The 16,805-nt window shown below is 44.4% G+C and overlaps 1 protein-coding gene and 1 long non-coding RNA gene across 5 annotated transcripts in view; one reads left to right on the forward strand and one right to left on the reverse strand.

Moving 5' to 3' along the window:
* Window positions 1-282: 282 nt before the first annotated feature.
* LOC138962176 (uncharacterized) lies at window positions 283-7,872 on the forward strand. 2 transcript variants are annotated; one of them, XR_011454427.1, is made up of 3 exons: window positions 283-449; window positions 5,425-5,515; window positions 6,523-7,872. It is a non-coding gene; the product is annotated as an uncharacterized lncRNA (long non-coding RNA). The 2 variants fall into 2 exon arrangements; XR_011454426.1 differs by lacking the exon at window positions 283-449 and having other exon boundaries at window positions 5,107-5,515.
* A 4,667-nt stretch (window positions 7,873-12,539) lies between these two features.
* LOC138962177 (RING finger protein 17-like) overlaps window positions 12,540-16,805 on the reverse strand; it is a 72,054-nt gene continuing 67,788 nt past the window's right edge. For all 3 annotated transcript variants that reach the window (XM_070333902.1, XM_070333903.1, XM_070333901.1), the window contains exons 38-41: window positions 16,483-16,751; window positions 15,404-15,563; window positions 14,479-14,591; window positions 12,540-13,631 (exon numbers count right to left, since the gene is read on the reverse strand). In XM_070333902.1, the coding sequence (XP_070190003.1) occupies window positions 13,535-13,631; window positions 14,479-14,591; window positions 15,404-15,563; window positions 16,483-16,751 (639 nt within the window). In that variant the 3' untranslated portion in view covers window positions 12,540-13,534. The remainder of the gene's footprint in view (window positions 13,632-14,478; window positions 14,592-15,403; window positions 15,564-16,482; window positions 16,752-16,805) is intronic.

Below are 16,805 nucleotides of genomic sequence, written 5' to 3' on the forward strand. Positions count from 1 at the left end.
TGTACACTGTACTTACGACTGTGAGTGTGAGTCAGCAGTCAGTACAAAACAACAGTTTACACTTGATGACAAACTACCCGTGGGCATATTTGCCGAAATCTTTATCAAACCTTGCTTACGGGAAAACTACAGTACAAAGGTACATCACTCATCCGTTTTGCGTTCAGGCAGAGCGTTAGATTTAGACTGAAGATCTGATTTATTTTTTGTCTTTCCTTTTTGCTTAGTTTAACAATAACATTGTTGTTTTTATTGTCAAACTAGGTGCAGAATATGGATGCAATTCACAAGGCGAGAGGACTTTGAAAAGCTGCAGCCAGCTGATGTTCAAGGTCTCAAGCTTTGTACTGATCACTTTGAGGCCAACCAGTAAAACAATCCTGCAGAGAGGATCACTTGTGTGGAATGCTGTCCCGACATTGTTTGCAGTGCCCAATCCACCACCGAAGGTTATTTATTTATTGGTTTTAGGTTTTTGCAAACCAATGAAGCACACTATTAAATGCAGGTTGAGTAATGACAAGTTTGAGGCTGATGTAAGAATTGAAAAAAAAACAGCATTGTTCCCATCAAATAATGCCTGTTTGCATTTAGCGCAAAAAAATGATAAGGCCAACCAAAAAAAGTTACTTATTTTGGATCGACGTCTTGATTATGATGATATGATGAACTTATTTTGCCAAAAAACAGCCCCAAATGGCAAAAAAAGTATAGGGTCGGCGTCAACAACAAAAAAGTTGTATGTTTCTGGTCACCTGACCCTACCTATGTTTTCCCGACGACCCTAGACTTTTATTTTGCATTTTCAAAAATAAAAGGGGTATTCAAAAATCAATTGTTTTCCTGTTTTTCAACAAAATAAGTTAAAAAGATGGTTTAAAAAAAAAAGTTTAGAAAAAAAAATCTCCACCTTTAGTCATGTTAGGCTGGGACAGGCTGATCTTTCTTAACCCAGTGTGGGATTTTCAGTGGGGCGACCACCCCCAACCCAGCGCGTCCCCGGGTGGCGGATAGGGGAACGGTCTTCAGATATGGAGATCAGCCGCTTGCGGCCGCGGACCAAACTGGCTCCGGGTGGGATCCCGGAAAATCCTCCCCCCTGTGCTCTCAGGGTAGGACGTACGGGCCATGAGCTAAGGGTGAGGTAACCCCGACAGAAAACCCCGAATGCTGAAGACGGAGGACCCGGGCCGCACGGCGCATTCTAACAAACCACGGGTACACGCACTTACGCAAATGATGACACAATCAACCAGCACAGATGGAAATGGCGCTCGCCCATTGAGGACCCCCCAGGGTGGAGCAGCGTCGGGTCCCATGCCTCAAAGGGACCCAGCCCCAACTACTGGAGGTCCCTCCCGTTCGTCTTGTCACGCCAGGGGACGCGGGAGGAAAGTGACTGGCACCACCACAACCAGGAAGAAACCCAGTCAGCAGCGACCTTTTCAGGTCATGCACTGGAACGCAGAAAGTATCCTGAACAAGAAGACAGAGTTGGAGCATATCCTGCATGAGAAGAACATCAACATCTGCTGTATTCAGGAGACGCACCTGACACCCCAAAAGTCCTTCAAAGTGAGAGGCTACCAATGCCTTAGGTCCGACAGAACAGACCGAAGCAAAGGAGGAATCCTGACCCTCATCAGGAACAACATCAATGCCTGTTTGATAGAAACGCACATGGAGGACTCCGAATATCAGGTGATTCGAATCCAGACGAAGACATCAGAATTCCATCTTGTCAACTTCTACTGCCCCAATGATAGACACCTCGCCCTTGACACGATCCCCGCAAAGGCCTCCAACTTCATTGTGGTGGGTGACTTCAACAGTCATTCACAGAGTTGGGGATATGACCACCTGGATCGGAGAGGAGAAGAGGTGGAGAACTGGCAGGACGACAAAGGTCTCATCCTTTTGAACAGTCCCTTTGACTGCCCTACATTCTACTCCAGAAGATGGCACACTACATCAACTCCTGACCTAGCCTTCTGCACGGAAGACATGCACCAGCTAACCAGCAGAGAGGTCGGAGAACAGCTAGGTGGAAGTGACCATCGGCCAGTCTTTTTGACCCTGGGCATGGAGTCCTGCACTGAAGCTTCCTTCCCACGGTGGAACTACAAAAGAGCGAACTGGTTCCTCTTTAGACACCGCACCAGCGAACTCACCAAAGACATCAGAGTCGAGTGTCGAGACATCAATATGGTGGCGAAGGACTTCAATATGAGCATCCTCAGAGCAGCGCGTGAGTCCATTCCCAGGGGTGCCAGGAGAGACTATAAGCCCTACTGGAGCAATGAATTGCAGGAACTGGATGATGATCTGGCAGACGCCAGAAGGGAAGCAGAAGTCAACCCGTCACAAAACAACAACATCCGCCTCCAGGAAGCCAAAGCCAAATTTCTCAAAAAGAAGCTACAGGCAAGACGGAGAAGCTGGCAAGAGAAAACAAGCTCTCAGAACCTTGAGAAGGATGGCAGAAAGCTCTGGAGGCTCACCAAGCAGTTGAATGATGAGAACACCAGCAGAGGAAAGATCACATTAGAAGAGAACGGGAAGGTGCTAACTGGAAAGCATGCTGCCAACCAATTTGCTGAAAGCTATGCAGCTGAGAGCAACCTCCATGTTAGCCCCGAGAAACAGAGAGAAGCAAGAAGAGAGAAAAGAGAGAGACCTGCCAGACAGTCGACAGTGGACGCCATGAGTCAACCACTCACACTCCACGAGCTGCACTCAGCTCTGAAAAAGTCAAAGGCGAAGAAGTCCCCTGGCCCAGACGGCATCACCAACGAGATGCTAACCCACCTTGGTAGTGCAGCAGAGAACAAGCTACTCGAGGTCTTCAACAGCAGCTGGCAAGAAGGATCGCTACCACAACTCTGGCGAGAAGCGATCATGATCCCCATCTTAAAAAAAGGGAAGGATCCAAAGAAGGCCACCAGCTATCGCCCAATCAGCCTCACCAGCTGTGTTGTGAAGACCCTGGAGAGAATTGTGAACGAGCGCCTCAGGTGGTACCTGGAATCCAGGAACCTCCTCGCCCCTGAACAAGCTGGATTCCGACAGTTCCGCAGCACTGAAGATCAGGTCACTTACCTGGCGCAAGAAGTTGAAGATGCCTTTCAGGAACAGAAGCTGGTCTTCGTCACCTGGATAGATCTTCAGAAGGCCTTTGACAAGGTTTGGAAAGATGGACTCCTTGTAAAACTGCTGAGGAAAGGCGTGTCCAGCAACATGTACCAGTGGATTCGCTCTTACCTCTATAATCGCAGGGCAAGAGTTAACGTCGACCAGACCAAAAGCAAGAAGTTCCTCCTTCGTCATGGCGTCCCTCAGGGCGGAGTCCTCTCCCCCACACTCTTCCTTCTCTTCATCGACGATCTGGTGTCTGAGATGCCCAAGGGGATCAAAGCTGCTCTCTACGCAGACGACCTTGTGATCTGGTGCAAGGAGGAGCATGCAAGTACTGCCACCTACAGAATGCAGCAAGCGGCAGATAGGCTGAACGCATGGGCAGAAGATTGGTGCGTCTCCATCAACAAGGAGAAATCCTCCACCACCCTATTCACACTGTCGCCAAAGCAGAAAGCCGGAACCATTAGGCTTGGTGGAACTCCTCTGAGAGAGGATGAAGAAGCAACGTACCTTGGTGTCACCTTTGATAGACGGCAGACCTGGAAACCACACATTGTACAGGCAGAAACGAAGGCCCGGCGCAAGCTAGCCATACTCAGGAAGCTGGCAGGTACCACCTGGGGAGCGAACGAGAAGATACTGAAGACAGTATACCAGGGAACAATCAGACCCCACCTCGAGTACGGCTCCACAGCGTGGTTAACCTCAGCCAAGACAAACCTGCAGACCCTTGACCGTGTGCAAAACCAGGCCCTCCGACTCATCACCGGTGCAATGAAATCCACGCCCATCAAGGAAATGGAGAAGCTTACCACCATCCAACCCCTCTCTCAGAGAAGAGAAGCCAAGACTATGGTACAGGCCGAGAAGCTCAAGTGCCTACCCGACCACCCCATGAAGCACAGACTGAGCAACCTCACCAAGAACCGGCTTAAACGGAGCAGTTTTGTACACGAGAGCAAGAGACTTTCTCGACAGTACAGGGAAGTCCTTCCACAGAACACTCTACCTCTGACTCAAGAAGAAGAGGAAACCCCCAAGGCAACAGAGAAACCAGGCATCCAGATCTGCACCAGTGTTCCACATGTTACCTCAGGAGAAGATCAGAATGACACAGCTCGACAGGCACTCACCTTAGCCCTGATCGACGAACAGTACCCAAAAGAGGCGTGGATCCATGTATACACCGATGGATCAGCAACTAACGCCGTGCTCAATGGAGGTGCAGGCATTCTCATCCAGTTCCCTGGGGGACATACAGCTACATCCAGCGTTGCCACTGGCAAACACTGCACAAACTATAAAGCAGAAGCAGAAGCTCTCATGCAGGCCGCCTCCTTCGTTCAGGACTCCGCAGACCCTTGCTACCAAGTTGTCTTCCTCTCGGACGCCCTTTCAGTCCTTCAGGCCCTAGAGAACGACAAACTCCCACAGCTGGCCAAAGCATTACAGATGGTCAGACAAACCAGAAGAGTTGTCCTCCAGTGGATACCAGCACACTGTGGGATACCAGGAAATGAAAGGGCAGATGAGCTGGCAAAAGAAGGAGCCGTGGAAGACCAACCTGAAAACAGTGTCAGCTTTAGTGAGCAGAAGACAATCATCAAGGCATTGATGAGGCCAAGGACAAACAGAGATGACTACCACACAATGTCCAGAGAGCAGCAAGTCAACCTCATCAGGCTGCGTACTGGCCACAACAGGCTCAATGCTCACATGAACCGAAAATTCAAGCTGGCGCCATCACCAACCTGTGCCTGCGGTCAAGAGGACCAAACAGCGGAACACATCTTACAGCGATGTCCCTTACTAGATGAGGAACGAAAAGAAGTGTGGCCGTCACCAACTCCCTTGCAGACCAAACTATACGGCAGTCGACAGGAGTTGGAGAAAACGACAACATTTATCACCAGTGCTGGACTGATTGTGTAACCTCTGCGAACGCCAAGAAGAAGAAGAAGAAGTCATGTTAGGCCACAAAAAAAGTCTGTTTAAGGTAACATAGGCCCTCCAAAAATAGCGTCGGTAGGTCGGCTTTTTATTTTTGTATTTTAGCCATCTGAATATTTTAATTTCATTTTTTAATGCCCCAAAAAAGTCTAGGGCCGGTGGGAAAAAAATAGGGTCGGTCCGGATACTGTAAACAGATTATTTTTTGTTTTGCCTTACGAGAAACATACACTTTTTTGTGTGGCCTAAGACCAATGCCATGAAATTGGGAGAATTGTTTCATTGTGACTGGGTGTTGGTTGTGAGTTTGTCAGTTAAAGAGCTGTGCATTTGCAGGTTGCTAGTGGGAGGAAGCCACCATCGCAAAGGGTAGCTACAAATGAAGCCAGCACCGACCTGTCGCCTGATGCACAAATTGTTCAACCAGGTAAGAGATTTTTAACCATGAAGAACACCCTGACATCAAAAAATGTTTAAACCCATCCATTACATAGTTGATAATTGCTGTATAGGGTGACGGGCGCTGTGGCGGGGTGGTAAGACGTCGGTCTATCAACTCGGAAGGTCGAGGGTTCGAATCCCGGTCGCGGCCGCCTGGTGGGTTAAGTGTGGAGATGTTTCCGATCTCCCAGGTCAACTTATGTGAAGACCTGCTAGTGACTTATCCCCCTTCATGTGTACACGCAAGCACAAGACCAAGTACGCACGAAAAAGATCCTGTAATCTATGTCAGAGTTCGGTGGGTTTTAGAAACACAAAAATACCCCGCACGCTTCCTCCGAAAGCGGCGTATGGCTGCCTAAATGGCGGGGTAAAAACGATCATACACGTAAAATTCCACTTGTGCAAAAAAAATGAGTGCACGTGGGAGTTTCAGCCCACGAGCGCAGAAGAAGAAGAAGAAGAAGAAGAAGCTGTATAGGGCGGATGCATGGATGGATGAAATTGTACCTGTAGTTCCAACACGTAAAGATGGGAAACATATCCTGTTAGAGGCATGGTGTAACAAGAAACAATTAAGTGGCTCTATTCCCATCTCCCCCCCCCCCCCCCCTTTCCCCGTCGCGATATAAGCTTCGTGGTTGAAAACGACGTTAAACACCAAAGAAAGAAAGAAAGAAAGAGGCATGGTGTGTGAGGAGTTTACCTGGTACTGTTGTCCTAATCAATCAATCAATCAATCAATCAATATGAAGCTTATATAGCTCGTATTCCTTTGGTACAGTTCTAATGACCTCACCCATTCAGTACCAAACAAGGTCAATTCCATCATTGTTCCACATCGTATCCATAGTTGCTAATACACTTCATTTCTGGCCTGCCTTCCTACGCTATTGTTTATTTTCATTTTGTGATTTAATTACACGTGTTTTAATTTCTTCCAGGTTGTAACTTGTTATGGTTATGTTATTTTATGTGTGTTTTCTTTTTTAGATGACATTCAGGCGATCCTGGAGGACATAGGATGTAAAGCATCAAAGTCGTCATCTTCCCATCCCCTCGTGAAGCAGAACTTTGGCAGAAGGTCAACAAACTGAGGAGCAAGGTTTTCCGATTAGAAAAGAAAACGATGGAACCCCGTGTAAAACGAGCGAGTAAATTAGCCAAGCCTCCCAAGAAAGACTTTGTAGTAGAACAGTTGTCTCTTATATTATCAGGCGAGGCGAGCTATTTTGCCATTTATGCCTGTTACATATTTACCGGTTATCTGCTGCTGTGTCCAATCCTGGCAGAGACGGGAACGCATGTTACCAAGGAGCTGAAGGAGAGTCAATGAGATGAGAGAATGTGATTAACAATTGCCAACTCTCTCCGTACAAAGAGGGTCCAAAATTGTATAAAAAAAATAGATGGTAGGCAATTCAAAATTAAAAAAAGGACTCTCGGAGCATGGACTTAATGAGTCAAAAATTAAAGAAGGCTCTATGAGCCGAAGTACATGTTTTGTCTATTGTCTTTTTTTATTTTGAATTCCCTACCATCTATATTTTGATACAATTTTGGACCCTCCCTGGTGTGTTGTTTCTGATGTACCTTTTAGTCTGTTTACAGTAACATAGGCACACAAAAAGAGGGTCGGTAGGTCGGCTTTTCTTAAAAAAATTTTATAACCATCTTTTTAAATTATTTTGCAAAAAAACAGGAACAAAATTGATTTTTTTTTCTTTTTCTTTTTTTCCAAATGCCAAAAAAAAAGTCTAGGGTTGGTCTAGAAAAATAGGGTTGGTCGGGATACCGTAAACAGGCTATTTTGCTTTGTTTTGCCTAAGCAAAGACTAACAAACTTTCTTTAGGGTCTGACATTGTATATACTATACAATTTTTGGGGTATTAACTAAATACATGCATACAGTTTTCGATTCCTTTTATACTTTTTCACAAATTAGCCCCCCCCCCCCCCCCCCTTTTTTTTTTTTTTAGTCTGCCCTGGGGGCGGGAGGTCTCCTAATTTCGGTTTCTAGGGTCACCTTATGCTTCCCCATGAGCTGAGAACTTAATTTAAAATGAGCCTCGATTTTTTTATTTGTATTTTGTAATTGTGCCTTTGTCCAGTCACATGATTTCACTTTGTACTTAAAAACTTGGCGCTGTCATCATTTATTGCTATTTATTGTTCAGTTGTTCAGTATTTATTGCTATTGGGCATCAGTTATTCAGTTGCCCTCTTTCGATTGAGCCATGCATGCATTATGGATGTGTTTAGCGAATTGGGATACCTAAAGCAATGTAAAAGAAACAATGTGAAGCAAACATATAGCACCAAATAAAATAACCGAATCAGAATGGAAACTTCTTCAGTGTATGTGTGTGTGTGTGTGTGTGTGTGTTTGCTGTTTTAAATACCGAAAATGTGAAAATAAAGCAAGTCACAGCATGAGAAAGATCGACTGTACTAGTCATGACAAAGCAGGAGACAGCCTGGTCAGCATGTAGAAAAGGGGAATAACTCGTATTTAGCCATTCTCATTTCTAAGCATGCCCAATGAGGAAGTTATCCTTCTTCCCATTGTAGTTTCTTTGGCTACATGCAGACAGACAGATCTAGATCTAGTGTCTCTCTTTCTTGCACAGTGTCACCTAAGCTTACTGTGTGTGTGGGTGTGTATGTGTGACGGAGTGATTGAGTTTGTGTTACTGTTTGTCTAGTTCTTACGTGAGCCTTGAAGGTTTCGCCTCTTGTTTTTCCATCAAATTGATCGAAAGTTTGGCCAAGCAATCTTCGACGAAGGCCGGACTTTGGGATTGCATTTCAGCTTGGAGGCTTAAAAATTAATTGATGACTTTGGTCATTAAAAATCTGAAAATTGTAATTAAAATTATTTTTTTATAAAACGATCCAAAATTACATTTATCGTATTCTTCATCATTTTCTGATTCCAAAAACATATAAGTATGTTATATTTGGATTAAAAACAAGCTCTCAAATTTAAAAATATAAAAATTATGATTAAAATTTAATTTCCGAAATCGATTTAAAAACCCGTTGCGATATAACTTTCGTGGTTGAAAACGACATTAAACACCAAATAAAGAAAGAAAGAAAGGAAAGATTTAAAAACAATTTCATCTTATTCCTTGTCGGTTCCTGATTCCAAAAACATATAGATACGATATATTTGGATTAAAAACACGTTCAGAAAGTTTAAAAGAATAGAGATATAGAAAAGCGTGCTATCCTCCTCAGCGCAACCGCTACCGCGCTTTTCTGGATTGTTCATGTCACTGCCTTTGCCACGAGCGGTGGACAGGTCTTGCGGAAAAAATGCAATGCGTTCAGTTTCATTCTGTGAGTTCGACTAAATGTTGTATTTTCGCCTCACGCGACTTGTTTTTTTATTGATGCTAGACGTACAAGTATACATGCGGTATTAAATAGAGAATGCTTCATGTACTTGAAATAAATATTTCGCCTCTTAAGGACTAGATATGGGTTGTATACTGTTCAAAAAAAGAAACGCATAGCTTGTAATATTTGGTTAATTTAGTTATATGGCTACAAGGATATCCACCAAACTGCAGAAAATGTTTATCTGGTCGTCGACCTTTCGTCCATTGCCACAAGTGAGCTCTGCACGTGACGCATGCGTTATCAGTGGCTACAATGTCAAAATTGCTCATTTGGCATGACCACTCGTCATGCTTCAGTGTAATCTCGTGAAACTCGGGGAATATTGAGCTCTCACCATGTCTTCCAAAACCCATAAAAGCGGATTGTTCGCCACAAAGAAATCAGACGACAATTCAGCGACGAAAGATGGCCCGATTGAGCAGAGAAGACCGCCAAATTGCATTGGGTCGTTTACAAGCAGGCCAAAGTCAAAGTGCAATCGCCAGGCACTTCCACGTGTCCCAGAGCACCATCAGTAGACTGTGGGTCAGGTTTCAAGCCACTGGCTCCGTTGCTGACTTGCCACGAGCGGGAAGACCAAGGGCGACAACTGCTGCTCACGACCGCTTCATACGGCTCCGCCACCTCCGGAATCGTTTCCTGTCGGCCTCATCTTCTGTCCAGGCTCTCCCCGGGCCACACCGATTATCGGACCAGACCGTGCGGAACCGCCTGCATGAAGCTGGTTTGAGAGCTCGCAGACCTCACAGAGGAGCTGTCCTCACCCGCCGCCATCGCCAGAACCGAGTGCAGTGGGGCAACCAGCACCTTCGCTGGACCGTCCGGAATCACTGGAGACGTGTGGTTCAGCGACGAGTCCTACTTCCTGCTCCAGCGACATGATGGTCGGAGGAGGGTCTACCGGAGAGTAAACGAACGTTACGCGCCCAACTGTGTGGATGAGGCACCCGTTCATGGTGGTGGAGGCGTCATGGTGTGGGGGGCGATCAATACCGCTGGAAGGAGCACCCTGGTGCACGTCCAAGGGCGCATAACTGCCCAGCGATACGTGGAGGAAATTCTGCGCCTACACGCCCTTCCTCTTCTGGCTGACCAGGATGCCATATTCCAGCAGGACAACGCTCGCCCGCACACAGCACGACTCACCACCCAGTTCCTCACCGACCACCATGTCCAGGTGCTTCCCTGGCCATCCATGTCGCCAGACATGAACCCGATAGAACACCTCTGGGATGAATTGGACAGACGTGTGCGCAGGCGAGAAGAAGCGCCGGCAAATCACCGCGATCTATTGCAGGCACTTCAGGAGGAGTGGGACACCATCCCACAGCAAGATATCCGGCATCTGATCCAGTCCATGCCCAGAAGGTGCCGGGCAGTTGTTGCTGCTCAAGGCAGTCACACCCCCTACTGACTTGACAGCCTCGGCACCCAATCGTATTGATTGACTGATTGATTTGAAGATGCAAATGAACTGTGTGTGCATTCAACTGTGTCCATACCAAATTTCAAACAAATAATCTAAATATTGGATTTTCTGTTAATTTTTTCGAAAAATAAAACAAATTTGGCAAGTAGCAACTATGCGTTTCTTTTTTTGAACAGCATATAATTCGAGTTTTACGCCCTCACGGCTTTTGATGATACACAAGTGTATGCGTGTTTAGGTGGTAGGTGGTATCAGCCATCTGCAGTTATGGCAGAATGACCAAGGTCTTTTATGTGCCACTGTGGTGACATGGGGGTGGGACATGGCAACCGTCTCTGGGTCTGCTCATAAAGTTGACCCATGTCCGTACCGGCCCGGAGTCAAACCTGCGACCTTAGGACCACAAGTCACCAACTGAGCTAACCGGTATTTATTTAAGGATGTGTATTTATGACAGCCTTGTGTAGGGGGGTGGGGAGTGCCAGTACTGTACAGAAAGGGCTGCAGCCTGCACCAGCCCTGTAATTCCATGCTTGACTTTTGTGTTGATAAAACTCCCTGTCGGCTTTCTCCCAGCAGTAGCTAACATAGCAAACTCTTTTTCAAAGAGGCACACAAAAAACGCATCCCAGCACTCAATGCAAAACAATCTCCAGCAGATTTACAGATGTACTGAATTGCCTAGTAACATGACAGCTTATCCTCCCGGTGGAATTTCAATTCATGCACTTCAAAAACGTCAAAATTACCTTTGCAATTCCCTGTTGTTTCAAAAGCATGTTTCACGGACTTTGCAGCACGTTTTCCTGCCACCATGCTCCTCGACATTGAATTAAAGGAGCTGCTCCAGGAATAGCATAAAATTAAAATCGTGAATTTTTCATATATTTCACAACTGGTACAATAGCTCAGTGGAAACGATGTTGCGCCCTCAAATCTGTAGGTTTTGGCTTCGTACCCCGGTCCTGGTGTTCTTTCTTTCTTTCTTTGGTGTTTAACGTCGTTTTCAACCATTCAAGGTTATATCGCGACGGAGGGAAGGGGGGAGATGGGATAGAGCCTCTTGTCAATTGTTTCTTGTTCACAAAAGCACTAATCAAAAATTTGCTCCAGGGGCTTGCAACGTAGTACAATATAATTTTATTACCTTACTGGGAGAATGCAAGTTTCCAGTACAAAGGACTTAACATTTCTTACATACTGCTTGACTAAAATCTTTACAAACATTGACTATATTCTATACAAGAAACACTTAACAAGGGTAAAAGGAGAAACAGAATCCGTTAGTCGCCTCTTACGACATGCTGGGGAGCATCGGTTAAATTCTTTCTCGTCCCAACCAATAATTATGGGACTCCCCCTAACCCGCGGGGGGCGGTCCTGGTGTTGTTTTTCCCATCGGGAAAAAGAGTTAGCTCAGCTCAAACCCCCCCAAAAAAAGGAACAACAGAAAGTTACTTACGCTAAATTCAGGGTAGGTCAGGTTTTCAGGACGCCTTCACTGTATAGAATTCTCATCCCTTTCTTTCTTTCTTTATTTGGTGTTTAACGTCGTTTTCAACCATTCAAGGTTATATCGCGACGGGAAAAGGGGGGAGATGGAATAGAGCCACTTGTTAATTGGTTCTTGTTCACAAAAGCACTAATCAAAAAATTGCTCCAGGGGCTTGCAACGTAGTACAATATATGACCTTACTGGGAGAATACAAGTTTCCAGTACAAAGGACTTAACATTTCTTACATACTGCTTGACTAAAATCTTTACAAACATTGACTATATTCTATACAAGAAACACTTAAGGGTAAAAGGAGAAACAGAATCCGTTAGCCGCCTCTTACGACATGCTGGGGAGCATCGGGTAAATTCTTCCCCCTAACCCGCGGGGGGGAATTCTCATCCCTATCTTTTAAACACTCCTCCAAGGGGGAGAAGCGGTAGGAGAATGACATAGACACACACACACACTCGCACACAAAGCATAGGACACTACTTTTAAAAAATGATCACAAGAATACTAACGGGAACAAAACTGAACTGAAATAAATCGAACAATAAAGTAAACATTTAAACAGTTGCCTCCGGCTCTCGGGTACACTCACCGCACACACTGTCTTTCTCTCGCTCCATTCTTGAACACACTATACGTGCACTCTCAGTGAGCAAGTCAAAAGTTGATTTTCGCAACTGATAAAGAAACACTTTATTGGTGTCAATTTCCATTGCAAAAAGAAAACAGCAAAAATGTTGTACCGTCATAATGGCAAATTGTGCAAATAACCCAAGATTTAAATGCAACAAAATAACTTTGATTGAAAATGGAAAAGAGGAAGGCAATATGAACTACATAATGCAAAAACACAGATTATCAACCAGGAATGAGATAATAGAAATTGTCTAATGATTTTCTTTATCTTCAAACAATACTGAATGCAAAGATAATGTCCAATCACAACTCCAAAGACTACATGCTCAAAACGGCACCCCCTTTCACATTAATACCGAGTCAGCATGCGTGTCGTTTTTGTCCACTTTCTTTGCCTCTTCCTTTTTTTCTCCTTTTCTTTGTTAATCCCTTTCTGACAGGCATTACACAAACTGTTCACAAACTTGACCTTGAACAATTACTTTCATCTGAATCAAGAAATATATAAAAATTCCAAATTTTACAGATAAGTATCAAACTTAATTAGCAAGGCTTTCACCAAGTACTGATAAAGGGCAAGTCAAGAAATTCCTTTAGTTTTTAAGTTTCATCTCAATTGGCTTGCCATGCAGATTTAAAAAAAAAATTATTTTAACTTTTTTTTTTAAGTTAAACGAAACAATCTAGAATACTCATGTAAGTATTTTTTTTTAAACAAAAACATTGCCAAGAATGACCACAGAAAAAAGGACATAAATGAAAATAACTTGTGCCCCCAGCAATACAATAAAGCAAAAAATACCTTCTTGGCATTACTCTTCAAAACTATAAGGCAACCAACAATTTAACTAAAAATTCAAAGGAAACAATACCCGGAAGAATGAAAGAAAATCACACGCACACACGTGTCCGTTTTCTAGGTTTCTCATTCACTCCAACAAACTTTATATTTTCCTCTCTCTCATTGTACACAAGACCTTTCAACAGTATAACCATGGAGAAGAGTCCACATCCTACACAAGCTCAACAATCCTCTTCATTTTGGTCCGGTGCTGGGCAATCCTCTTCTGTCTCCGATTCCACTATAACGTTGTCATCCTCGACCTCGGTAACAGTCAACCTGAAAGAAAATCAAACGATATTAAAGAGAATATTTAGGGGAAAAATACGTTCTGAAATCACTGCATAAGCCACAAAATTTGGCTTCAGGTTTGTAACTACTGTATCAACTGTCAACACACACCTGGAATACCTTTAAAGTAGTGTTTGAATGTTAAGTTATTCATATTTTAAACACTGTGTTTTGACAAACTTTACAGACTGTAATTTCTCCATACGCTGTCATTGTTTTTGTTTCTGTTTAACATAAACATGCTAGATTATAGATTTGAGAACTCAAACTCGGAAGGGTTTGGTTTGCTAGCGTTTTGGACAATTGCGAGCACTGACAAAATTAAGTTGATGAGTGGAAGTTTGGACAACTTCTTAAGGTTAAATCTCAAGGAAATATCTCCAAAATGGCTACCAGTACTTCACCACAATATCTTTAAGAACTGATATTCATTGTGCTCGCTTGAGCATGCGCTGATGAATTATCGCAAATTCGGCGTGAATGAATGTTGACATCAATCCATTTTGGAATCTGCTGCCAAACTAAAGATGACCATGTGTGATCGAACAGCAGATGGAGCCTCACAAAAATGTTGTTCTTGCTTGTCTTCTTTTATTTGCAGGACTAATATTGCACATACCTTGCTTTACCCTCCCCCTCCCATATTCATGACTTCATATTCACTTTTTTTCTCTCTCACAACACACATACACACTCTCTCGGTCTTAATCACAACTCTCTTAGGCACATACCCCCCCCCCCCCCCCTCCCCCTCTCTCATACACCCAATTTGCTCCTACACACACACACACATTCTCTTCCTCAAAAACACACGTAGCACACAAAAAACACTGACGGTTCTGGCAACTGGACAAGGCCGGTGTTGATGAGCTGCTGGTAGGACAGAATGGTCGCTCCACTGGCCTCCCCTTCCTCACAGAACAGCTCCACCGTCAGGGGGTCGGTGTGCTGCACACACAGAGTCACCAACACATAACATTAACAACAATTCTCTCTGGCCTTTTTCATGTACAAGCACACGTTAGTGTTGTTGTTGTTATTGAGTGTACCCGTGTTCTCTGGACTTAGCTAATGTGAAATGGATAACTGACATTGCCTGCATTACTCCTGCAAATCATCAGCCGGGGCAAAGCCGGATAAATTCCCTATAATGTGCAAGTCCAAACATTGTGTACCACGGAAGATCTGTTTGGGTTTTACTTGCAATAAAACCATCCTACCACTTGCGACACATAACTTAAGTCTACATCCTGACTAGTTGTTTATGTGCAGAGCTTTTGTTCTGCCAATGTTCCTTGTTCTTTGGGCTCATTCGCTAAACAGACACTGTTTTCTCACCAACCAACCAACCAATTAGCATTGACATTTTGGCAGCATCATCATGCAAAACGAAATACTGAAAATACTCACTACAACACAAAACAACACTACAGTTGTACCTGCGATGAAGGGACACCCTATTCCTCCGAAAGCGGCGTATGGCTGCCTTAATGGTGGGGTAAAAACGGTCATACACGTAAAATTCCACTCGTGCAAAAACATGTGTGTACGTGGGAGTTTCAGCCCACGAACGCAGAAGAAGAAAGGGACACCCTAAGGAACAGCAAAACGCGTCCCCACATTGCAGGTCGCTTTGTCATGACCGATATGATCTGGTCAAAATAAACAAAAACATAGCAGGTGTCCTTAATACTGGTGTCCTGACAAGGAAGGTACCCCTGAATATATATATATTCAAACTAAGGACAAGCCAAAGAGACCTTGATGAGAATAAGATGTCGTCTGAGGAAGACAGCCTCTGCCATGGCCTTGTAGGTGGCCATTGTCCACCGCTCGGCATTGTCAGGCAAGTCCAGGTGCAAGTAGGCGCGCAACGCTTGGGCTGGGGTGTCTTGGAACCTCGCTGGTAACACTCTCAGTCTGTTGGATAATAACAAAGATTAGAAATAAATTGTCAAAAAGGAACAATGCTAAACAATTTCATGACCCACATATGCACACATGCACATTCTGCAGTGTTACAAGGATTTTTTTTAAATTTAAAGAAATGGACGTAGCAGTTTCTGCAATTTTCAGAAATTTAAAGCAATCCTAGGCATCACCTTTCCCTTGCATTGAACAATGTGACAATTCTTGCTAAATGTCGGCAAAGTTTGTCACAAATTGAAATCAATTTTGTTGTTTTATTGCCAACTGCTGGCGTCGAACGACAACCCCGACATCCTGAATTCAACCCTCTATCAAGCGCTCATTATTCTTCTGGGCGACATCTCCCATGCACACTCAATTTTTGTATGAGTTCACTTTCACATATACAACTTTTTCCTACCCTGCCACCGAAACAGTCATATTCCATTTTTTGTTGGAGTTATGCAGGCTTATTATTATTGTATTTTTAGGACCCACCAATCCACTCAAGCAAGATACACTCACATCTCAAACTAAAAGTAAAACACAATCTAACCTCCACCATCGTTCCTTGTTCACGGAGGACCTACTGCATCACAACAGTGTTTATGTCTCTAAAACTCTTTGGGGTTTTTGCTTTGTGTAATCCTTATGTGACTTAGGATCTTTCTACTGAGTATATCTCTAAAGGTAACATTAGTTAACAAACAAATTAAAGAGGATGTCATTTGAACGACACGCTGCGGATGATGTGGGTGGTGTACAACCTTGATAGAATTATAAAGGAGTTGTACAGTGTTTATTCCCAATGGGATGGCAGGGGTCATAACTCTGCATCCACAGCAACTTACTTGAAAAATAAACGACACACACGAATCCACAAACCGCATCCAACCGCAACAATGACACCAAACACTTCCAACCAACCCACCTGTCCAAAGGCACCACCTCAGAGTTGCCGTAGTCCACGTAAAATAACAGCACCGTTTTGTCAGCGGGGTATGCTTTTGCCACGAGGGCTCGGTACCAGCGGTTGTCCTGGGAGAACATGGCGCTACACATCTCTCCTGCACACGGGATCTCTTCCAGCGCCGGCGTCTGTGGGGGAAGGTTGTTGAAGTCCTCCATCATCTGCACGAATTCCTCAACGTCTGGCGGCAGCTCGTTGCCTGGATAGGCTGCGCAGCGCTGAATGTACACCTGGTGATGTGGGTGCAGAGAGAGAGTGAAAGGTAGCCAATTTGGCAGGTAGCT

The sequence above is a fragment of the Littorina saxatilis genome, linkage group LG3 (genome assembly GCF_037325665.1).
Source record: "Littorina saxatilis isolate snail1 linkage group LG3, US_GU_Lsax_2.0, whole genome shotgun sequence".
NCBI lineage: Eukaryota > Metazoa > Mollusca > Gastropoda > Littorinimorpha > Littorinidae > Littorina > Littorina saxatilis.